This window comes from Rhipicephalus sanguineus, chromosome 10 (genome assembly GCF_013339695.2).
Source record: "Rhipicephalus sanguineus isolate Rsan-2018 chromosome 10, BIME_Rsan_1.4, whole genome shotgun sequence".
NCBI lineage: Eukaryota > Metazoa > Arthropoda > Arachnida > Ixodida > Ixodidae > Rhipicephalus > Rhipicephalus sanguineus.
The window spans coordinates 18,748,275-18,773,076 of NC_051185.1; the positions used below are offsets into that span (position 1 = coordinate 18,748,275).

The 24,802-nt window shown below is 50.5% G+C and overlaps 1 protein-coding gene across 1 annotated transcript; it reads right to left on the reverse strand.

Annotated features, from left to right (window-relative positions):
* Nucleotides 1-118: 118 nt before the first annotated feature.
* Nucleotides 119-15,770, reverse strand: LOC125760155 (calcium-activated chloride channel regulator 4A-like). The gene is made up of 7 exons (XM_049419891.1): nucleotides 15,618-15,770; nucleotides 14,088-14,385; nucleotides 6,001-6,107; nucleotides 4,689-4,862; nucleotides 3,457-3,578; nucleotides 2,475-2,581; nucleotides 119-123 (listed from the first exon to the last, which is right to left on the reverse strand). Exons 1-7 carry the CDS (start codon nucleotides 15,768-15,770, stop codon nucleotides 119-121), a joined length of 966 nt encoding a protein of 321 aa, XP_049275848.1.
* Nucleotides 15,771-24,802: the final 9,032 nt, after the last annotated feature.

The window sequence follows — 24,802 nt, forward strand, 5'->3', positions numbered from 1 at the left end:
CAGCGGAAACACTGTAGAGGCGCTTTCGGAGAACAGAATTACGCCAACTTCCAGACCGTCCGGTACAACTGCCTCGACGAATTGGCTCATCGCTGCAATGAGATTTTGAATGCGATTTTCAACCTGAAAAGAAGGAAACGGAGAAGTCAAAGTGGCGTTCTTCAGTAAATCTATCTATCTATCTATCTATCTATCTATCTATCTATCTATCTATCTATCTATCTATCTATCTATCTATCTATCTATCTATCTATCTATCTATCTATCTATCTATCTGTCTCACGCTCGCTCGTGAATACCAGACAGACAGACAGACAGACAGACAGAAACGCTTACAAACGCAGACAGAAACGCTTACAGAAACGCTTGTTCATTGCCTGTCGCCATATGTGGCTATGCGCACGATATCCATTTTGTTTTTTACAGCGAAAGCTGTTATGAGATCATTTCACCGGCCGTTTTTGGCGCCGTAGTTGTCCGCCGCCGCCGCCGCCGCCGCTGCCGCCGCCGGTGTCCGTAACCAGTATCGCTCGAAATAAGAAAAAAAACGAAATAAGAAAAAAATTCCAGGATGGAACGAGGTTCGAACCTGGGCCCTCTGCGTGGGAGCCCAGTATTCAACCTCTGAGCCATGCCGGTGCTTGAAACTGCTTTCCAAAAAGGTCCTATACAGGCTTCATGTCGGGAAGGAACCACATTAGCATATGCAATATTGCGTGGTAGAAGAGTAAAATAAGCATCAAGCGTCGCACAACGCGAATTCTGTAACCAGACGTCACACAATGCGAATTGCGCAACGAGTAGGTTGTTGAATGCTTCCAACCCATTACAAAGGGCTCTGCCATAATTCTTCATCGTCATCAGGCACAGCATCAACAAAGTGCGCATAATGCCTTAATGCGTTGAGCAGGTGCCAACGCTCTCCGTAGAATGACGAAAAATGGCACAGTGCCTGCTGCCCTATACTTCTCAAAAATTACAGTGATAGCGTGATAGATAGGAGATAGCGTAGCGTAGTTTATAGCGTAGTGGGTTCCTCGCAAGTGCACTTGTATTGGTTGCCAAGGAAGCCCATAAGCGCATGATCCACTTCCTCGGGGTCTCAGTAAAATTACAATGATTTATAGCGTAGTGGGTTCCTCGCAAGTGCACTTGTATTGGTTGCCAAGGAAGCCCATAAGCGCCATCCATTTCCTCGGGGTCTCACTAAAGTTCTTCGCCTCCCCCCCCCCCCCCCCCCCACCGTCTCTCTCCCACGTCAACGTATGTTAACAGCATGACGGGAGAGGGAAATAGCGACCGGGCGTCACCCAATGCAAATTACATAACTGGTAGGCCGTTTAAAGATTCCAACCCATTACAAAGGGCTGAGCCATAATTCTTCATCGTCATCAGTCGTCGCGTCAACGAAGTGCACATAATGCCTTAGAGACGTGTAGCTGGTGCCTCGCTTCTCCGCAGAATGACGAATAATGGCTTACTAGGTGCTTCCCAACTTCACAAAAATTGTGATTAATGGCGTAGTGGGTACCTTTCTAATGTACTTGTATTGTAGCCCCAGGAGAGCTTAACGGGCTCTAGAAACGCCGCTCTTCCAGCTTTCGCTGTGACTGTGCTGCGGTTTCAGCGCAGGCCTGGCGTTTTCTTTTTTCCCTGAAGTTGCGAGCAACCGTATCTGTATCGCAGTTGCCTAGCAAAAATCTGCTTGTTGGAGTGTTTTTCGCCGCCCCCCCCCCCCTTCTTTGCAAAATGGAATGTGCTTGGCACTCTCGCTATCGGCGCGCTCGGGAAAAACGCAGCGCCGCGTGTCGCAGTCTTGCCGCTCTGGCAACCGGTCACTTTTGCCAATCTTTTTCCGTTGATACTGTACAGTCGTGAGCAAGCTGAACTCGAACGCTCCGCAGCGTGGCCTGGACTGGTTTGACTGATGCCTGCTGCGAAGCGCTGGGCGCTGCTGCCGAGATAATATCTCGGTATGCTTGGCTAATATGTCGGCATGCATTGGTAACATCTCGGCAACAGAACCCATAGCTACGCGGCGCTGGCGTCGATCAAACCGCTTCAGGACACGCTGCGGAGCATTCGAGCTAAGCTTGCTGACGACTGTACCAGGGGAGTGGCCAAGCGGGGGGTTGGGGGGATTCAACCCCCCCCTCCCCCCAATAATTTTTCAGTTTTGCTTGCGCATATATACACGCGCACATACAAACGCACACAAGAACATACTAAAGTATGGCTGAACCCCCCCTCCCACCCCCCTCCCGAAAAAAATATCTGGCTACGCCCCTGGACTGTACACTCAAAAACGCACATATATACGCCAAAGAGTCATTCATAAGGTTCCGTTAAGGCGAGTAGTCCCCCAAAACACCAACAGCGCTTTTGTGTGGCACATCGCACAAGCGCGGTTTTGCCATGGGGCCGAGGTGGTGCCGAAGCTCCAAACTAAGCTTTCCGCGCACTTACCGACATACTTCCTGATACGTCCAAAGCAAAGATGACACTGCCCAGGATGCCTTCTCGTTTCTGCACTTCCGTGAACTTCACCTCCACGACCTTTCCGGGGTCACCCGCAGTCAAGCTGCGCAAAAGACGTCACTGAGAAGTCCACGAAGGTAAAGCGGGGCAGATAAATATAAGCGACCTAACTGTTCCCAGGCGTAGAAGAAAAAAGATAGGTCCGTGTGGAATAATATTGCTGTCACCTCACGAAAGTACGTATATCGAGCCAGGGGCTCGCAATGAAAAACGCGAGAGAAAAGGGAGAGAAAGAGTAAGAGCCCAGAAATGAATTTCGCGCACTAGCACCCTCCCCACCTCCACACTTTTCCCTCGCGGATACAGTTTAAGTCCGGAGAGGTCCCGCACAGATGACCGAAGCACGGCGGCCGATCCCCTGCGTGACTAAAGAAGTAATCTCGCTCATGCACTCGGCACTGCTCTCCGAAGGCGGGCTCTCCGACCGCCCGGTTCATGACGTCAGTCTGGAGTGCGCGCCCATTGGTGCAGGCTTCTGTGAATACGCCTTCGAAAAGGAAATGCCGCAGACTTTTAAAGTTGTGCCCGACTAGAGTTTGAATCGTCATTGTTCTGCCGTCAAGAATGCTCAACTTGGCGCAAGGACCGTTAGATAGGTTAAGAATAAAGCATCGTTCACACCTGCGCCTAGCACAGGTCGCACGACCAAGTTAGTCGCAAACGGTCGTAAAAGACGCTTTCGTCGCAAAGTGACTGCTTTGGCTGCTCGATGTTTCAGTCGCGCGACTGCAGTCGCAAACCTCTCAACCAATCAGATGCGCAGGAACAGTAGGTCAGCTTATTTCGCTGGGTATGAGGACGGGTATATGTCGCATTCTGGTGAGAACGTTGGTCGCGTATAAAGTCGCTGTTTTGTCGCCAGCCACAAATGGTCGCGCGACCGGTTCTAGTCGCAGGTGTGGATTAGACTTTACTCACCCCTGGAAGTCTTCGTTGGCGCTGATAACCTCCCAGGTAGACTTGCGGTTGCACATGTGGTTGTGCTTGGTGGGCGCGAAGGCATTGTGAGTCTTGCTAGCGCCGTCGCAAAAGTCCGTCACCTGCGACGCCAACGTGAGAGACGAAATGCATGTGAAATCGTTATTCATACGGAAAGTAGGGCGAGCGTCACGGCCCATGTGACGAAGTGAAGAAAACGCGTAGTTTGGTACTCTGTCACTACTGGTAAGTGGCGAGTCATAGTTCATAGAATACACAAGGTCAACACAAAGCACAATACGCAAACAAAGTGCATATAAGGCATACTTTAGAATCCATGTTTTGCTTAACTTATCGATAATTACTTTACGTTTATGGAAAACAGAAAATGAAAATATATTCTTAAAATTCCCGTTTAACCCATCTTCATAAAGCTAATTAAGTCTCTTTAGTTTCTTTTTCTATTACTACCAAATTCTGTGCCCCCCCCCCCTGCACTTCCCCGTAGTACATTGAACCATACAGCATATAATCAATCAATCAATCAATCAATCAATCAATCAATCAATCAATCAATCAATCAATCAATCAATCAATCAATCAGTATTGAGAAGCCGGCGGTGTCCTCTAAGCGAAGCTGATAGGAGCGAGTGTGCTGTCTGAGCACCGTAAAATCCTAAGCAAGCGCCCTCTTCCCATTTCGGGAGATCTTAAATATGCGCCATCGACCGTCTAGCCACCATTTTTCGCTACAGAATCCTGCAGCAGTTGTTCCCAGGAATCAAAGTTCTGAGAGTCTTTAGATATGCGGTCGACTTATTAGTACTTTTACAGCGTGGTGCCTCGGGGTTGCATTCTGCAGGTGTCACAAATTGTCGGAACATTTGAGGAGCGTCTTTCCCTCGTTGTAATAATACATGAAATTTCACGTGACAATTCTCTTCGGTTCAATAAGAACAGTAAATGCAAGCGTATTCAATAAAGCATTTCATTAGAAGCACAGGTGTTCACTCTTCTTAGAGGCTCTTTCGCCGCCATATTGAATTTTGGTCCGCGACCGAGCAAGCCTCCCCCCCCCCCTCCAAAACTTGTCCGATTATCTTTCACCGTAAAGGGGGAGGGGGGGAGATGCTTGCTCGGGAACTTATGGTATATGAGTTAACGCTAGAGAAACCGCTAAAGTCAGGTGAATTGTTTTTATATGTAGCCCATTCAAATCACTGTGCACTTACGCCTTTGACGTACGGCATGAACATGATTGATGACGTCAGTGGATTCTCGCGGCGCTGCTCGAAGCGCGTTTTGCACTTGGAAGAGACTCGGCAGCCCTTGTAGATGCGGCATGGTTGCCCCGAGTCGGTGTAGGCCGTGAACTTGTGGTGTTCGGAGCATGAAGTCGCTCGAATCTGTCCACGACATAGGAAATACAGTTATTATTCCAGGTCGCTTGCGCAGCTGACAAAAGCTTCACTCTCAACCACGCTGGCTGGCACGTGGCTACACCGTGTTAACGCATAGCAGATGACAGGTCATTACGTCTGGCCACCAGTCGGGCGTCCAACACTCGGTACGGTGACGTTATTATTGACACAAGTACTGAGTGGCACTGTCGTTCCTCTTCCAAGCATATCCGATCGAGCAATTAATTTAGGTTTTCCGAATATTCATAAAAAGTATTCTAAAGAATTAAAGTCGATTGTTCTGGGTAAAGTTGAAGGGTTATTCGGATACATATGATATCGGAGCATTACGTAACTCAAGATAAGGACCAATTAACTGTCAAGATGATTAATAAAACCTAATAGGTCGAGTTCATCGAAAGGGGGGAATAAACTTTACCAAGTGGGAGGGGGAACGGGAAAGATTGTGAGCAGCTTATGGCGCCGCGATGCTAGCGTTCATTCGCACAGGGCGGTGACTAGAGTGTACTAGAATAGCACACTCTAGTGGCGACACCCATTGGCCGCGCCGCCGCCATATTGGGTCAAAGCAGTGGACGCTGTCACCACCACATGCGAAGGAACGCTGGCATCGAGGCGCCCGAGTCACGCTTAGAGTGACCGTATATGGCTCCTTTAGGAGCTCCTAAAGGAGCCATATACAGTAACTCTAGAGCAGCTGGGATCGTTGCTTCACCTGGCGGAGCAGATCTCAAACACGCGCTTCGTTCTGCGTGGCCTCTGAGATCCGCTTCGGCAGCGCGTCGAAACACAAAGCTAACCAAAGGAATACACCAGGGCGCACGAAAGCCGACGTACGTCACTACCACGGGTGTCACTACATGACAACTGTGTCAAGGAATAGGGTCACCTCCAGAATTTTATATTGCTCCTTCCACGTCAGAACGCAGCGCTGTGTGGCGGGAATCGATCCAGCAACCTTGGCTCGGCACTCAACGGCAGAACAATGCGCGCTTAAAATAAAAGACTAATGTCCCTGAAGTGCCTGGCTTGTGCTGAAAGTTTACCAGAATACACGTCTTCGTGGCATGCACTGCTGTCTGGCTATGTGGACCACCGATGTGTGCGCATCTGAGTGTCTCACCATGCCGAACTCGCAGTAGAGGCTCGGGTACAGGAAGCTATCAGGGTCTCCGTACTCGTCAAACACTCCGTACCGGAAGTGAGCCCACTCGTGCACCAGCAAGTAGGCTGCGAACAGAAAAAATTGTTGGAAATAAGCCCTTCTACAGACACGCCAAACAGTGATATCAGATGTTTATAGTATTGTCACGAGGCGTGCTGGGTGACCAAGCCCTCAGATGGTAGAGCCGAGCAGCGAGAGATGACAATCGGGAAAACACCGAAACGTAGTTCTTGTTCTTGTTCTTGTTCACCTGCAACTTTGGCTCACACCCACTGTGGGGGATTGGCCAAGACTTGAGTGGTTTTATAAATGTTATAATTCTTTAGAGGGGAGGTTACAGAATAGAAAAATTATAAATTTGATAGGAAATTTTGACACTTGATCAAATATGAAAAATAAATAAAGAAATAACAATAATGAAATAAAATAAATCAATGCCCGAATTTTTAAAATATATACATGTGTTGACACAGAAGAATAGTAATATAGATTAGCTAGTTAACCGATTGGTTTCACTGAGGTAATCCCTCACAGCCACGCAAACCTTCGCACTGGAGAACCCAGAAATAGAGGCTCCAAAAGACAAAAGCACCGGCACAGATAAATTCAATCCTATAGCACGTAAAGATCTTTCCAAATGGGTTTTTCGTGCTGTAGTATATCGCCTGCAGGTCAGAAAGAAATGATCAATTGTTTCCAGCTCACCACAGAAAGCGCACAGTGGAGAAGGTGCCTGAGCAGACCTGTGTCGGTAGAAATTTAGCCTCGGTACACGACATCGTAGCCTCGTAATTGACACTTCCAGTTTACGGGTTTGACAAAATGACCTCCGCCAGGGATATAATAAGTGCCGATATTCTGTGGAACTTGTGAGTGCTGTGTCTGCAAAAACTTCCATAATGCTACGCCTGCGAAATCGCGCAGCCGTCACATAAGCGGATGTTGGAAAAGAAGGTAAAATCGGTCCATTAATCGACGACTTCGCTAAGGAATCGGCAATTTCATTTAGGAGCAACCCTTTATGTCCAGGAACCCAAACTAAGCGAACGTTTCTCAAATGCACGGGTACCAGTGCACGAAACGCCTTTATTACGTGGGAGTCAACCCCAGCAGAAAGTGCAGCACAGGGGGATAGGGAATCTGTGATTATAACGGCAGATGTAATTGTCGAGTTTAACTTGCGCAATGCGAGCACTACTGCCAGAAATTCAGCCTCAAAAACGGGTATGAAGTCGGGGAGTCGAAGGGAATAAGACCAGTCCAAATTCGGGCTAAATATACCAACACCTGACTTTTCGTCGCACTGTGATGCATCTGTAGCAATAATAATGTTAGTGCTAATGCTCTGCAGATGTTCTTGTAATAAACCGTCTAAAGTATGATGGGGGAGTAGTTTTGCATTATTAGGAAAAATATCATCAAATTGGATATCCACAGGGTACGAATTATCACGAGGCGGGGTTATATCGCAGATATGTACGTTCAAAGGGTCCAGTAAACGTTGTGCAAATATAATTTGGGGTGTGTGAAATCGCGGCCATCTAGCCCCAAAAAATAATTCCGGATTGGAAATAAAAGCTGTTTCTGATTGTCGTAGTGGTGACTCGTAAATTCTTAAGAATGTCTGAACAGTCAGAAGGCGAAACCGGCACGAAAGAGAAGGAACCCTCGATTCTAGATACAGAACGTTGTTAGAAACAGTTTTAGGAAGGCCCAGGCATAAGCGCAGCGCTTCCCTTTCCAAAAGCATTAAAGGCCGTATCTTATAGGCTGGGGCACCAGAGAATAGTACGCAGCCAAATTCCAAGATAGGGCGAACGTACATGCGATAGATCATTAATAGTGTGTCTCTTCTCAAACCTGTGCGGTAGTTGCTTAGCCTACGCAACATGCCAACAGCACGCGCACCTTTTCCAGCTGTATATTCGATGTGGGGTCGCCAGTTAAGGGATTGATCATAAATTACCCCAAGGTACTTAATAGACTCCACCTGTGGTATGTCCTCATAATGGTAACTAAGTGAGATGTGCACAGGGCATTGCAGTGGAAAAACAAGAAGGGCACATTTACTCGGATTAAGCAAAAAGTGATTGTGATCGAGCCAGATCTCCAGGGTATTAAGGTAAGTCTGCATCCGTTCATATAATGTCTGGATATTATCTGCCGTTGCAAAGAACGCGATGTCGTCAGCATACACATAAGTTGTTATTTCCTCGTGTCGTGGAATGGTGCTCATTAGTATATTAAATAGCACCGGGGAAAGCACTGAGCCTTGCGGTACTCCTCTCGTTTGTGTATGGGTAGTCGATGAAAAACCGCTTTTAAAACAATAAAATTTTCTGTCCACAAGGAATTTCCGAATCCACGCTGCTATATATGCCGGAAAATTTAGATATTCCAATCGATCCAATAAAATACCATGTTCTACAGTATCATATGCTTTAGCGATGTCTAAAGTAACTAAAGCCGCATATTTATTACGTAGTCGTGCTAAGTGTATACGACTTTCTAAATCAACCTGGGCATTCCAAATTGAACACCCAGCCCTGAACCCGATTTGACAGGGACTTAGAATTGATCTCTCGTCAATAAAATCATTGATTCGAGTATGGATAATTCTCTCAATTAATTTCACTAGATTTGACGTCAAGGCGATTGGCCTTATGTTATCCAAGCTTTTATGAATAATCTCGTCGTCGTCCTCTCCTTCCAAGCCAGATCCCCACTACCCATTATTTCCAGTACAGTTATCTCCCCCGGGGAAAAGAAGCCGTCCCGGCTACCTAGGGGTACGATAGCACAGGGGGATCATAGTAACGCTTTAAACGTTCTACATGCACAATTTCGCGGTTGCGACGACGCTTATCCGAAGGTGGTTCAAGAGGCTCCACGATGTAGTTCACGGGAGATCTTTGGTTCACTACACGGTAGGGACCCTGGTAGTTTGACATGAGTTTCGGGGACAACCCAGGGGTCGAGGCAGGCACCCAAAGCCACACAAGCGAGCCAGGAGAATAGGATGCAGGCGCAACGGCGGCATCACGGTGGTGCTTCTGGCGCTGCTGGTCCTCTGACGTCAACATACGGGAGAGCTTTCGGCACTCTTCTGCGTGTGCAGCAGCCTGGGACAGGGTGGTAGATTCCGAGGCATCAGGGCGATACGGAAGAATTGTATCCATGGTGGAGGATGGTTCGTGCCCATAAAGCAGGAAGAAGGGGGAAAATCCTGTGGTGGCCTGCGTGGCGGTATTATAAGCATATGTGACAAATGGGAGAACATGGTCCCAATTGCTATGGTCAGATGCGACGTACATGGCCATCATGTCACCAAGAGTGCGATTGAAGCGCTCAGCCATCCCATTAGTCTGCGGGTGATACGCAGTTGTTGTACGGTGAATGATACGGCATTCTTTGAGAAGAGCTTCTATGACGTCGGATAGAAATACACGCCCTCTATCAGTGAGTAATTCTCTTGGGGCTCCATGGCGAAGTATGATGTGGCGCAGAAGAAACGAGGCAACATCACGCGCAGAGGCGCTGGGCAAAGGTGAAGTTTCCGCATAACGCGTAAGATGGTCGATGGCCACTATAACCCAGCGGTTGCCGTCTGAAGTGCTTGGTAGAGGGCCATAGAGATCGACGCCTACGCGATCAAATGCACGTCCTGGGCAAGGCAGAGGTTGCAGCGGGGCAGCTGAACGACGAGAAGGATCCTTGCGGCGTTGGCACGCGAGGCATGAGAGTACATAATGACGGACGAATCTGTACATCCCGCGCCAATAATAACGAAGGCGGAGGCGTGTGTAAGTTTTGAGTACCCCGGCATGCCCGCACTGTGGATCATCGTGAAACGCCGCACAGAGATCCGAACGGAGATGCCGAGGGACCACAAGTAACCATTTGCGACCGTCCTGGAGGTAGTTACGGTGGTATAGCAGCCCATCGCGAACGGAAAAGTGGTGTGCTTGGCGACGTAATGCACGGCTGACGGGGGGTGCCGATTGGTGTTGCAGGAAGTTTAGCAGAGAAACAATCCATGGATCCTTCTTCTGCTCCAAAGGCATGTTCGTTGCAGATATGGACGACGCCGATAACGGCACGTTAGGTGAATTAGTCTCGCTATGTAGAGGAGAGCGAGACAAGGCATCTGCGTCGGAGTGTTTTCGGCCGGAACGGTAGAGTACTCGAATGTTGTACTCTTGGAGTCGAAGCGCCCATCGAGCTAGACGACCGGAAGGTTCCTTTAAAGAAGAAAGCCAGCACAGGGAATGGTGGTCGGTTATCACGTCAAATGGGCGGCCGTAGAGATAAGGTCGGAATTTAGTTATGGCCCAAATTATAGCCAAGCATTCTTTTTCTGTTACAGAATAGTTGGATTCAGCCTTCGTGCGTGCGCGACTGGCGAAAGCAACGACATACTCATCGAAGCCAGCCTTTCGTTGGGCAAGAACGGCGCCAAGGCCGACACCGCTGGCGTCCGTGTGTACTTCTGTCGGAGCGCTGGGGTCGAAATGCCGTAGGATCGGAGGAGAGGTCAGGAGATGACGCAGCTTATTAAACGCGGCCTCGCAACTTGGTGACCAGGTTGAAAGGTTGTGGTCCGCACGAAGAAGCTTTGTCAAAGGGTCTATGATGGTCGCGAAGTTGCGGATGAAGCGGCGAAAGTACGAGCTTAACCCGATGAAGCTGCGAAGTTCTTTCAAGGTCTTTGGCCGCGGGAACTCAGCGACAGCTTGAAGTTTGGACGGATCAGGGAGCACCCCATCTTTTGACACGACATGGCCGAGAATGACTAGCTGGCGAGCTGCAAAGCGACACTTCTTCAAATTGAGCTGGAGGCCCGCGTTGGCGATGCATGTCAGGACGCGTTCAAGTCGAAGTAGATGGGATTGAAAGTCCGGTGAAAATATGACAATACCGTCGAGATAACAAAGGCAGACCTGCCACTTGAGTCCGCGTAGAATGTTATCCATCATTCTTTCAAACGTTGCAGGCGCATTGCACAGACCGAAGGGCATGACGGTAAACTCATATAAACCGTCAGGGGTGACGAACGCAGTCTTCGGGCGGTCTGTCTCAGCCACCGGGACCTGCCAGTATCCGGACCGTAAGTCGATGGACGAGAAGAATTCGGAGCCTTGGAGGCAGTCTAGCGCGTCGTCAATACGTGGTAGAGGATAAACATCCTTACGGGTTATCTTGTTGAGTCGACGGTAGTCTACACAAAACCGAATGGTGCCATCCTTCTTCCTGACCAGCACTACAGGAGAGGCCCAGGGACTGTTCGAAGGTTGTATGACGCCGCGTTTGAGCATGTCGCCTACGTGCTCGTCGATGACGCGGCGCTCCGTTGCTGACACACGATACGGCCGTTGGCGCAATGGCGCATGGTCTCCGGTGTCGATGTGGTGGACAACTGTGGAAGTGCGGCCTAAACGAGCTTGTTGTAGGTCGAATGATGTCCGAAAGCGGTTAAGGAGGGCCACAATCTGGGCGTGCTGACTCGTAGTGAGGTTGGGGTCAATGCACCGAGAAAACGTGACTTCACGAGACGGCTCCGCAGGAGTAGCGTCAACGCCGACGGCGTCAACCTCGACAGAAGCCGGGTTTTCAGGCACAGTATAAACAAAGCTTTGGTCAAGTTCGTCAGCATGACCGAGACACTCAGCGTGGTGCAAGGTAGCAGGACAAGAAAACATGTTCACAACATAAAGAGCGCTGACACCCTGTCGAACGGTAAGAAGGGCAAAAGGGAACAAGAAAGGATGACGGCGAGTAGCAAGCTTCGACGGTGTGAAAAGAACTGTGGAGTCCGAAAATGCAGCGCAGGATACGGGTACAAGGGTGGAAGAGAAAGGAGGAACGTCGGTGTCGCTGGCGACTAACACTCGAGAAGAGGCGCCGGAGGAATCTTCGAAAATGTTGCCGCCGAATGGAGACAGCGAAAGTTCAGCACGGGCGCAATCGATAACGGCATCATGAGATGACAGGAAGTTCCAGCCTAAAATCATGGCATGAGAGCAGCGAGGCAGAACGACAAACTCGATGTGGTACAAGGCATCGTCTATAGAAACCCGGACGGTGCACGCTCCCAATGGGTCAATCGGCTCGGCGCTTGCTGTACGTAGCGAAATCGCAGAAAACGGCGTCGTGACTTTTCTGAGCTTAAGACGAAGCTGGTCAGAAATAACTGACACCGCTGCTCCCGTATCGACAAGCGCATGAACGGCAATACCTTCGGCAAAAACGACAATTATATTGGTCGGGAATAAATGAGGACTTGCGCAGTTCGCTGATATCGCAGTTCTTGCCTCCGGAACTGCGTCATTCAGTTTTCCTCGTGGACAGCTTCAGGTCGGCGGATGAGGGGAGACAGAGAACGTCGACGAGGGGATGGAGACCGACAAGTACTGTAGCCTCGGGAAGAAGGCGCGGCGTCGAAGTGTGGACCTGCAGGAGCCGAACGGTAAGTGTAGTCCGGACCATTGCTTTGTGGTCGTGCAGAGTCGGAATACCAAGCACGGCGGCGGCAGAATCGTGCTACATGGCCAGCACATCCGCATGAGAAACAGATGGGCCGGTTGTCTTGGGTGCGCCACGGATTGAAAACAGGGGCCGCAGATTCAGCGAGGTATTGCCGAGCCGGGTGAAGGGGCCGCGGTGGTGGACCGTAGTTTCTTGTCGGCGTATAGTTTGCGGTCGCGGGTAAAGGTGAAGAGAAGGTGGGCATAGGTGCGTATTGCACAGCCGCAGACGGCGGCCTCGGCTTGGCGGCGGCTGCAGCGTACGTAAGCGGAGCTGTCACTGGAGCCGGCTGATGAGCAAGTGGTACGATGCCTGCGACTTGTTCGTGTATGACGTGACGGATCTCGGGAGTCAGGAGCGATTCAGACGCTTGGGCGGCTGGCAGAAGAGACAGCTGGCGCGCGACTTCTTCCCGAACAAATTGCTTGACCTGGTCGAGGAACGACGAGTCGGAAGCAACAGCACATGAACTGTTTGTTAAAGCCGAAAGCGTGCCGTCTGGTATTAGAGCTCGTCGTGTGGAAAGCCGTTGTTTGCGCAGTTCTTCGTAGCTCTGGCATAGAGTAATCACTTCGTTGACCGTCTGTGGGTTTTTCGCCAAGAGCATTTGGAAGGCGTCGTCCTCTATGCCTTTCAGGATATTCCTTATCTTCTCGTCTTCGGTCATGGACGGGTTAATGCGCCGGCAAATGTCAACTACATCTTCTATGTAGCTGGTGAAGTTTTCACCTTTTTGTTGAGCACGACTGCGCAGCTGTTGCTCAGCCCGAAGCTTGCGGACGGCGGGGCGACCGAATACTTCTTGAAGTCTAGCTTTGAATGCTGTCCAGGTGGGAAACTCTGAATCGTGGTTGTGGAACCAAACGTTGGCGACTCCAGAGAGGTAGAAGCTGACGAAGCTGAGTTTATCCGCGTCATTCCATTTATTAGAGACGCTGACTTTGTCGTACAATGACAACCAATAGTCCACGTCTTGATCTTCAGCTCCACTGAAGATAGGAGGGTCTCGTTGGCGTGGCGTACCTGAACAGACGACTGCAGGTGACGCCTGGGGAATATTGCTCTGCCCAGCATCGTCAGGCATGGTTGGCACGGGAGGGATCGTCCGGTTTCGGAGTTCCAGGTCTGGAAGTACCCCGCAGCTCCACCAAATGTCACGAGGCGTGCTGGGTGACCAAGCCCTCAGATGGTAGAGCCGAGCAGCGAGAGATGACAATCGGGAAAACACCGAAACGTAGCTTTTATGTAGATGTAGATGTAGATCCTGTACAGCTGGCTCACACCCTCTCAGGGGGATTGGCCAAGAATCGGGTAGCTTAGAAAAAAATGAATAATCTCGTCGTCGTCCTCTCCTTCCAAGCCAGATCCCCACTACCCATTATTTCCAGTACAGTATATACACCCACACATACAAGCACACGCATGAACCTACATGGTGATTAAACCCCTCTCCCCGAAAAAAAATTCTGCTTACGCCCCTGATTTGCTAACCAAAACCCGACGCCACGCGCGAGTCTCACCTGGACTGCCGTAAGCGTCGGCAATGGAGTCGTTCATGTCGCTCAGGAATCGAGGCGTCAGGTGGACGTACTCCCCCCGCTCACCGCACCCGCGTGGCTGCAGTGTGTACGGAGTGTCACGGTACTGCGGGTTCTGCGCGGCCACCCTCACGTCAGCCACCGGGAACATGTTGGCCGTAATGTTCTTCGCTCCTGGTCTGGCAGGCCACGTGTCCGGTATGGCGATGGTCACGCTGCCGAAGTGGACCCGACCTCGCGTCGCCCGATGTAGGAACGTCGAAGCAGAGCGGAACAGGGCCTTCGATAAACCAGCAATGGGGAGAAGTTATGTTATGAACTATTAGAAACGTTATGAACTAATGGAAAAGGTATGTTGTGAAGATATTATGAACTATTAGGTTTATATTCACAGAAATACCCGATAAAGTGGACGGAAGGGCGACCGCCGCCGTTATCCGGGGGTTGCAGGATCGGTCCCAGCCGGCGGCAAGTTGTCCTTTCGTGGACTTCAATTTCTTCGCATTTCTATCGTAATTACCAGAATACAGTTAAAAGAATACAAATAACGTCCACAGATAGAGATTGAGAGAGAAAGAGCTATAAAGGCAGCCAATATAAGCGCGTTTTCTCGATTGTGCAGCACGGCTGGCGATAGGTGTGGATGGCTTAGAGAGTCATGCTCTGCCGCTGAGTATTGCTGACTCATCCATACCCTGCAGTTGCTCGTTTCTTAATAAGTGCCCCCCTCCCCCTGTTTGTTGAGGCCGCTTTTTTGTGGCTACATTTATAGAGGCAAGGCAAAGCAAATAGATGTTAGTTCGGTTGTAAAAACGCAATGAGGAAGTGTTACAAACCCTTTAAGAGGAAAGCCTTAGATGCCCCATCAAACGCGAAAACTGACTGTCGGCGGCGGCGTCAACATGATGTGTGGGATGCAAGAAAATCATCATCCCGCGATAACGTCACCGTGACGGCACAGATTGCCAAAATGTGGCCTCATCATGCTGTCATCATGACGTCACATATAATCCTCGTGACGTCACATAACGATGCCATCGTCGCTTGGTCAAAGACGGGCCTATTCCAGAGGCACTACAAAACCAGGTGAAGTGCAGGTAGCTTATAATGCCTACAATCATGGAGAGAGAGAGAGAAGCCAAGAGGAAAGGCAGGGAGGTTAACCAAGCTTTGGCTCGGTTGGCTACCCTACACATGGGGTGAGGGAAAGGGGGAATAATGGATAACATAGAAAAGGAGGCAGTGCAAAAGCACGTTAGGTGCCGAAAGTTTTCGGAGGGAGGCGGCAGAGGATTAGTACATAGACTGAGATGGAAAAAAGATGATGACTTTCGCCTTCGAATCGTCTTAGCTATAGGTGAATCCACGAGGAACCTTGTGAGTTTTTTGTTCTCAAAGCTGCAGTGCTTTAGCGGTAAAAGTTCACGCCAATTTGCAACATTACTGCGGGGTCACAATCTCGGCGACCACACACCCATTGACGACGACAGTCTAAGCAGTATGCATATACACCTTGATGTTGTCGATGATTCGCTCGTCCGGCTTCACGGAGGGGTCGATGGCAACAACCACGTCCTCGTAAGCGCCCGTCGATTTGTCGATGCGCACACCATGGCTGTACGAACAGCACAGGGACACCACCACGAGCAGCGCAGCGGTCCGCATCCTGCGTGGCGCACGTACATACGTTTTCTGTATGCTTTGTAAACCTTCGTTACAACGAGGATTTACTGCATACACAGCTCGATAAATTCACTAGAACTGGGGTCAGTTTAGTCGAGGTCACTGCGTCGTCACGTATGACGAAAAGAGAGAGCGACAAAGGCAAAGGAAAGGCAGGGAGGTTAACCAGGTTGTACCCGGTTTGCTACCCTACGCACGGTGAGGGGGAAGAGGACAAAAAGATAGAGAAGGCAAGGAGGAAAGAGGCAAAAAGTGACACGTCACGAAAAGTGACGAAAAGTGTCCGCAAAGAGGATGTCTAAAACCTTGAGTTGTCGGGAAAATTCAGGACGTAGCTTGAACAGGCCAGCTTCTACCATGTCGCATCTTCTATCGTCTGCGCCCTTCGGTCAATATATATATATATATTATATCTATATATAATTATAAGACGTTTATTAGCGGGCACTTCGGCGACGAGTAAGGTCGGAATTTCGTAAGGGCCCAGATGATCGCCAGGCATTCCTTTTCGGTGACGGTGTAATTGGTCTCGGCTTTAGTAAGCGTACGACTTGCATATGCCACGACATATTCAGGGAACCCTGGTTTGCGCTGCGCAAGGACAGCGCCAAGGCCAACACCGCTAGCGTCTGTGTGTACCTCTGTAGGGGCCGCAGGGTCGTAGTGGCGTAGTATGGGAGGCGACGTCAACAAACGACGGAGCTTTGCGAAAGCGTCGTCGCACTCCGACGACCACGAATGGAGGGGCCCGTTACTTCCGAGAAGCTTCGTCAGTGGCGATATGATAGTCGCGAAATTTCGAATGAAGCGCCGAAAGTAGGAACACAGTCCTACGAAACTGCGCAGTTCTTTGACGGACGTAGGTTTGGGGAACTCAGTCACGGCCCGAAGCTTGGCGGGATCAGGAAGAATTCCGTCCTTGGACACGACGTAGCCGAGGATTGTCAGCTGCCGTGCTGCAAACCGGCACTTCTTTAGATTCAGTTGCAGACCGGCGTCGCTCAAACGCGTCAAAACATGCCGTAGGCGTTGAAGATGCGTGGAGAAGTCCGGAGCAAACACGACGACGTCGTCGAGGTAGCACAAGCACGTGTGCCATTTCAGGTTGCGCAGAACGGTATCCATCATGCGCTCAAAGGTGGCGGGCGCATTACACAGCCCAAACGGCATGACGTTAAATTCGTACAGGCCGTCGGGCGTGACAAAGGCGGTCTTCGGTCGAGCGTCATCAGCCATAGGTACTTGCCAGTACCCTGAGCGCAAATCGAGAGATGAAAAGAATTCGGCGCCTTGCAAGCTGTCAATCGCGTCGTCTATTCGCGGCAGTGGATACACGTCCTTACGAGTGATCTTGTTGAGTCGTCTGTAGTCCACACAGAACCGCACAGAACCGTCCTTCTTCGCAACAAGAACGACAGGAGACGCCAGGGCTGTTAGAGGGTTCGAATGACAGCACGTCGAAGCATGTCGTCGACTTGCTCGGTGATTACACGGCGTTCGGCAGGAGATACGCGATATGGACGTTGCCGCAGTGGCAGGTGGTCGCCAGTGTCGATGCCATGCGTAACGGCCGACGTGCGGCCGAGAGAAGTTTGAGCGACATCGAAAGAAGGGCGAATTCTTCCAACAGGTCCAAAAGCTGGGAACGCTGGACCTGCGTAAGTTGTCAGCTATGGAGGAACAAATACGTCAGCGTGTGATGAACCAGACGTCGAAACAGCACTGAGCGTGCTCGAAACTCGGCCGTGCGAATCATCGGCATCGTCCAAACTTTTGCGTCTTCGAGGGGTTCTACGCTGCCCAGACATTCCCCTCGCACCAACGTACACTGTACGGGGAGGGGTTGATTCATAAATAGAGGTGCTTGCCCTGGGGGACTTGAACGGTCGCGAAAGGCACCAGCAAGCCTTTCCTCGTGCAAACACGGTCATATGGCGAGAGGAGTGCAACGGTGTCGGATAGGCTGGCGCAGTAGACTGACACCGCCGTTGACGAGTTTGCAGGCACTTTTATGTCGTCTTTGACGAGTATCTTGCTCGCAGCCGATGGACTGTCTGCCGGCGTCAAATTAGAGAATGGTGAGAGCTCTATTTCGGCGGGTGCGCAATGAATTACGGCGTCGTGGCGGGAGAGAAAATCCCATCCGAGGATGACGTCGTGAGAGCATGCAGGAATTATGATCAATTCGACGGCGTACATAGCGTCCTTAATCATGACGCGGGCTGTGCATACCGCTGTAGGGTGAATGCTTTGGGCGCTGGCTGTACGGAGGGAGAGCCCGGAAAGTGGCGTCGTCACTTTTCGCAGTATTCGGCTGAGCTTTGCGTCCATAACGGATACGGCGGCTCCAGTGTCGATAAGGGCAGATGCACGAACACCGTCCACAAACACGTCTATCACGTTCGATGGGCTTCGCTGAGGGCTTTCGCAGTTCGACAGCATCGCAGCCCTTGCTCGTGGACTGCGACGACTAGTTTTCCTGGTCTCGTGGGACCAGCCGTGGCCGCCTCGGTGACAGCGAGCGGGCGTCGTGGTGACGGGGAACGGCGGGTAGATGGAGCGGGCGAGACGTCGGCCGACAGTGGCGTAGGTGGGTCGTAATATGGGCGGTTCGCGGGCTGGTGGCAGGCGACGCGACTCTAGGCGCCTGCACGCGATTGCAATACCGCGCCACGTGGCCGGCAGTAACCGCATGCGAAGCATATGGGGCGGTTGTCAGGTGTGCGCCATCGGTTCGCTGGGCAGGGCCCGCCCATGGTGCAGGACGGGATTTGACGGGGCGGCAACTGATAGGACCTGGACGGTGGGCTGCAGTCGTGGCCTGTGCGTGACGTCGGCGCAGGTTACCGGCAACATCCGCTTCGAAAGAATGAGGTCGAGCGGAGGCTTCGGCGTAAATGTGTGGGGCAGCCGTAGGGATTGCTGGGGGCGTTCTTGCGACCACTTGGGCGTAACTCAAGGGTGCAGGAGCCGTATGGTGCTGGTGGTACTCGGGCATGACCTCTGCGATTTCTTGCTCAATTGCTCGACGGAGCGGAGGCAGAAGGGTGGTCGACGGCTGTTGGACGTACTGCGGGCGAGCAAAGTCCAGCAGAGAGAATTGGCGCGCGATTTCCTCGCGCACGAATGTCTTCATCTCTGCGAGCAACGCGGAGTGGTCGGATATGGTCGACAAGCCAGCGAGCTCGGCGTCGCGTGATGGAGAGCGACGGGTCATCGATCGCTGCCGGCGCAGCTCCTCATAGCTTTGGCAGAGCGTTATGACCTCAGCCACTGTGCTGGGGTTCTTGGCGAGCAGCATGGTGAAGGCGTCGTCGTCGATGCCTTTCATGATGTGCCGGATCTTGTCTGATTCGGACATGGTGGCGTCGGCTTTCTTACAGAAATCGAGGACGTCTTCAATGTAACTGGTGAATGATTCACCGGCCTGCTGAGCGCGTTCACGTAAGCGCTGTTCGGCCTGCAGCTTACGAACGGCAGGGCGGCCAAACACATTGATAATGGCGGTCTTGAAGTCGGACCACGTTGTAAAATCTGATGCGTGGTTGTTGTACCACAAGCCCGCCACACCCGCGACGTAGAAAACGAGGTTAGTCAGCTTTCCTGCCTCGTCCCATTTATTGGGGACACTCACGCGCTCGTAAATCGCGAGCCAGTCCTCCACGTCGGTGCCATCTGCGCCAGTGAAGACCGGAGGGTCGCGGATACGAGGCACACCTGGGCAGGAGGTCGGTGTAGGCGGGGCCGTTTGCTGGGAGGCGTCTTGAGGCATCGTAGGCGGCAGGGTACGGGATCGAAGAGCCAGGGGCATCGAATGAGGGCCGAAGTTGTTGTGAAAGCCCAGCACCCTCCACCAAATTATAAAGACGTTTATTAGCGGGCACTCGGCGACGATACGACTGCGACGTCGGCGGGGTACGGCAGGATCGTGCTGCAGAAGAGCGGGAGGGCGGCCCATAGTATAGCGCTCGAGGGCGTTCACTGAGTCTATTAACGCCGCTAATCATTTTAACATATGATATATATATATATATATATATATATATATATATATATATTATATATATATATATATATATATATTGTAATGAACGAGACATAGACAACACCCGTTCCTGGGCCAAGCTGTTCTATTGTCTGCCCTCTTCTTCCTCTGCCTCCATCTCCTAGCTGTCCGCGCGCGCCAGAGCCCCCGTGTCAATCTTCGTCATCACATTCGGCCATGACTGCAAAGCGCGCGGAGATGTCGACAACATTTCAGGTGGACGGGGCTGGCTGAATCGCGCTGGTCGGAACAGACCACGCGGCCACTCGGTCAGAAGATCCGCCAGGAGTGTGTCCGGTGGGCGACACTGGCTGTTTCGTGGTGGTCGGCCCCGACCCCGCTTCATCATGGTTTGGTGGTCTGCTAGAAGTTTCTCTGGTGGGCGACACTGGCTGTGCCGTTGTAATGAACGAGACACAGACAACACCCGTTCCTGGGCCAAGCTGTTCTATTGTCTGCCCTCTTCTTCCTCTGCCTCCATCTCCTAGCTGTCCGCGCGCGCCAGAGCCCCGGTGTCAATCTTCGTCATCACAATATATATATATATATATATATATACATATATATATATATATATATATATATATATATATATATATATATATATATATATATATATATTGCGGCAAGACGTAAGCGGAGACGCCTACTTTTTCGCCTTGTGGAGAGATGCTGCCTTTGGCGTGTAATCACTATATTAGAGCGATCTACCTCTACTAGACTACATGTCTCCCAAGGTCATTCATTGCGTCGCAGTGATATTGAGGCGCCGGAGCGCGAGCCTCTGGAGGTAGAAATTTCGCTGTGTCGATGCAATTGTGAGCGAGTCTATACAGCGGTCGCTAGCGAAGTTACACAAGTGATGCAGAACTATCGATGGTACTATCGAAACTATCGATAGCTGAGTCACTGTCGAACTATCGAAGGTAAATAATACTATGGATAGTGCTATCGACAGTAAATTCGATTGTACTATCGATATTATAACATGAACAGCGCGAGCTCTTTGCAACATAAACTTGGTTCCCCGCGCCTGGTACATAGTGGAGCCGGAGGAGCAGGCTGGAGGGCAAGAAAGTTGACATGCTGGTGTCCTTCACGAGAGTGCTATGCTGATACATGATCATGAAGTCAAACTGTTCAGCTGTAGCGGAAAGGAAGCCGTTACATGTGGTGTAAGTGCGCGGCTTGAAATTTGTTTCGCATTTTATAGTTTAAAAATAAAAATGTATCAAGAACTAAGTTTGTTAATTGTAAGGTGTAACTCTTTGCTTTTGAATATAAATTTATTGATGGACATATTTCACCATGCATTCTCACTGCGGAAATAATTTGTTTCTCTCTCCAAAAATTGCTCATAAATTAATTGAAGCTGATAGTAGGCTATCGCAAATATTTTGTTAATATGGCCGGCCAGCAACACCATGATTTTTCACACCACTGTGTTACCCGCCACGGTGGTCTATAGTGGTTATGGTGCTCGACTGCTGACCCGAAGGTCGCGGGATCGAATCCCGGCCGCGGCGGTCGCATTTTCGATGGAGGCGAAAATACTTGAGGCCCGTGTACTTGGATTTAGGTGCACGTTAAAGAACCCCAGGTGGTCTAAATTTCCGGAGCCCTCCACTAAGGCGTCTCTTATAATCATATCGTGGTTTTGGGATGTTAAACCCCGACAATTGTAAATACACCACTATCGATAGTATTGTCACGTGGTTGTGACGGTGAAGAATGCTACAGCAAGACTGGGAAATACTGAGCTCTTTATTTGTGCAAACTTGTGCCCAGAAAATCAAACCTCAAAATACAAGCGATACACGCTGCGCACTGATAGCGGCGAGAACAGTCACCGGCCGTCGAATAATCTGATAATCGATCTCATACATCAGTCATCGAACCTTGCAGCGTTGTCGCTGGTGCTCGCGTAAGCTCGCGAATAAACCTGACTATTCGCTTCCGGCGCGTAATCTTAATAGCCTTGATCTCGAACAATCGCGAAGCTTCTCAAACACTGCAGCGCGGTCTGCGTCAGACGTTGCTAACAGTGTTTGTGGATGAAACCAGAATACGTCGAAACAAAGCAATGAACACGGGTGGCAGTAATATCGCTAGTAATATATTACCGATGGTACTACCGGTTGCACTATCTATAGGTTGTCGATAGTAGTAGTACCGATAGTTCGTTTACACTATCGATAGTTACAAAAAAAAAACTATCGATGCTATCGGTAGTCAATTTACCGATAGTTCTGCATCACCAAGTTATACACGTTCGATAATCGAAACGCGACCCTTGTTCGTTTCGCTCTTTCTTTCGCTACGCTGCGTTCGTCGACTCGTCTCGCCAGTGCGAGGAGGAAGCGCAGGGAACGCTCGCACCTGCTAGCAGACAAGCAGGTTCTTGTTCGCTCGCACGACAGCGACTGGAGCAAAGGGAGGCCATATTAGCACGCTATAAAGTTTACCAAGCGTGGAAGCGGGCCAAGATCGAGGCTATAACAGTCGTCGCCGTATTTCAACGACCACAACAACAAGGAGGAGAAGAAGAAGGCTAAGTGTAATGAAACACTGTGCGCGTAGGCTTTGTAAAACAAGGCCGAACGTACAGACGGCCTCAAAATAATACGGACCACGCGAGCGCGCGGCAATATTGCAGTCTGCGACGTCCAGTGGCGAGCCGTTTCCTATCGAGAGCATATCTCTGGCCGCGCAATCGTTAGAGCAATGCTCTCAACAGCAGACGGCAATATCGCTACGCGCTTGCGTAGTCCGTGTTATCTTGTGGCCGACTGTACCTTTAACCATGGGCGTCGGCAGAGGGGTGCTAAAGGGGCACCCGCTCACCCCCTCCTCCACCGCGATGCCACACGGGTTTGCACCCTAACCCCCTCTCCCCCGGGACAAAATTCTCCCGACTCCCATGGTTTTAGCTCGTGGTTCTTAGGTTTAGAAGAGTTATGCATCAGCCAATTTTTTAAACAAATAATTGGTTTGTCGCGTTCGTGTCGTCCCATCCTGTAATGAGCCCGTATTTGTGCATTTGCGACGTCCCTGAATGAACTTCAGATGCCTGCCGGAACGCCGAGTTAATGATTAAGCCGCGATTACTGGCTATGTGCGTATACGAATGCTGCGTATATATTTGCGATATATGCCGTTTCCATTGAAGATTCAGCGTCATGAACTGTCTTGTGCTTGGCAACTGCGCTTAGCGACTATCGTCTCTTTAAAGTAGTTTCGGTGTTCCATTTCATATTGCTCACGACTGTAGAAACCAGGTATCGTCCAGCAACGAGGCCTTGCTTACCTTGGTCCTAGCGAACGGCTGTCTGTAAGGGCAGGGAATCAATCACCAAGCACGTTGACGAATTGACCAGTGGTATTCTCAGTCACACCGAATAACAAACGCGTCGAATTTGACGCGACCACGGCACGACTGACCACTACGAAGACCGGCGCCGCATATATACAGACTGTATCGATAACACAGCCTCTTACTGAGCCTCGCGAAATAATTTTCAGTGAGTGCGGGCGACAGCTGCAGTATATTGGTGACTCGCTGGACAGGTCACGAAGAGAATGTGACAGATAAGATAAGCCAAAGCCATCCGAAAGTGGGCTTACCCCTTTGGATCCGTCTAAAGCGAGTAAAATTTACCCTCCGGGAGCGAAGGCCCTCACGTGGTAAAATAAACAAAAAAGGTATGTTTCAGCTCTTATCACGACGACAACTCTTGCTTGAAAAACACTGCTCTGTCACAGAATCGTTTGTCTGCTGCCTAGATTACTCGAATTCCGATGGACTTCAACGGGTGAGCGTCAACGGCTCGCAGCTCCGGTACTACCGGTGACTCACCGCTAAACCTTTGGATCGTTGTTTATAAATAATTTGCGGGGTTTCACGTGTCAAAAACCACGATATCATTTTGAGGCACTTCATAGTGGAGGGACTCAGGAAATTTAGACAATGTGGTGTCATTTAACGTGCACTGGCACCGCACAGTACATGGGCCTCTATTGGCCTCGAGATCTTGGAGTGGCGCCCCCTCGCGTGTGACGTCAGAGCGAGGACTCCGCTCTCAACTGCTCTCAACCGCGCTGCAGCAGCCGCTGCTCCTGTATGCGGATCGTCTGCTTCAGGCGGGAACATTGTCGAACGAACAGCCTCGCGACGGTCAACTAACGCCTACAACGAACGTTTTCGAGTGTAATCTTGAACTTGTTTTAGTTGCGGCCCCATCGGCAGGGCCAAGAAATCCCCCGGATGGCCGACGAGTGCGCCGATAACACCGACCGCATTGCTGGTAAGAAAGTGAAACCATGTGTGAGTGTTCTCGCTCGTTATCGTGTTTCCGCTGTACGATACTAATTAGTTTGGGTGTTTCTTTCGATATTTTAGTAAGCGTGCCGTTCTACAGCATCTGCAAGTATGTAGATAAAGCTTGTGAAAGGTCGCGGTGCCTCATCGAGGGCGAGGCGGTGTACGACGCAGGCCACGTTATTGAATGCGTGGTCGAGGCCGTCAACGGAGATCGCATCACCGTCGCAGCTCTCGTACTGCAAAGACGTGCGCAAGTGCCGCCTTGTTGCACACCCTCCTGCCGATGACCATGATCGCAGTTTGTCCCGTAATGTTGGTTCAATGAGAACGATATTACGTCGTAGTTCATATTATTAATACTTCACAGGGCCGTCGCATGGGTATTAGAATATAACAAATAGTTAATCGCTGATTATACAACGCACAGGGCCACGGAGATTAACGTGGCAAAGGCAAGCTGGGTCCAGTTTCACGCCACGCAGCCTAACGAAAAGCTTAAAGAGTTCTGCTTTTAAAAAAAGTGTCTGCACTGCCTCAGGTGAAAACTTTTAGAGAATGTGCACTACACAGCAGCAACAGGTTTCGCATATGACTTTATGATAAGCACTCTGCTAGGCGCGCGCTTGCCTTTACAAGTAAAATACGTAT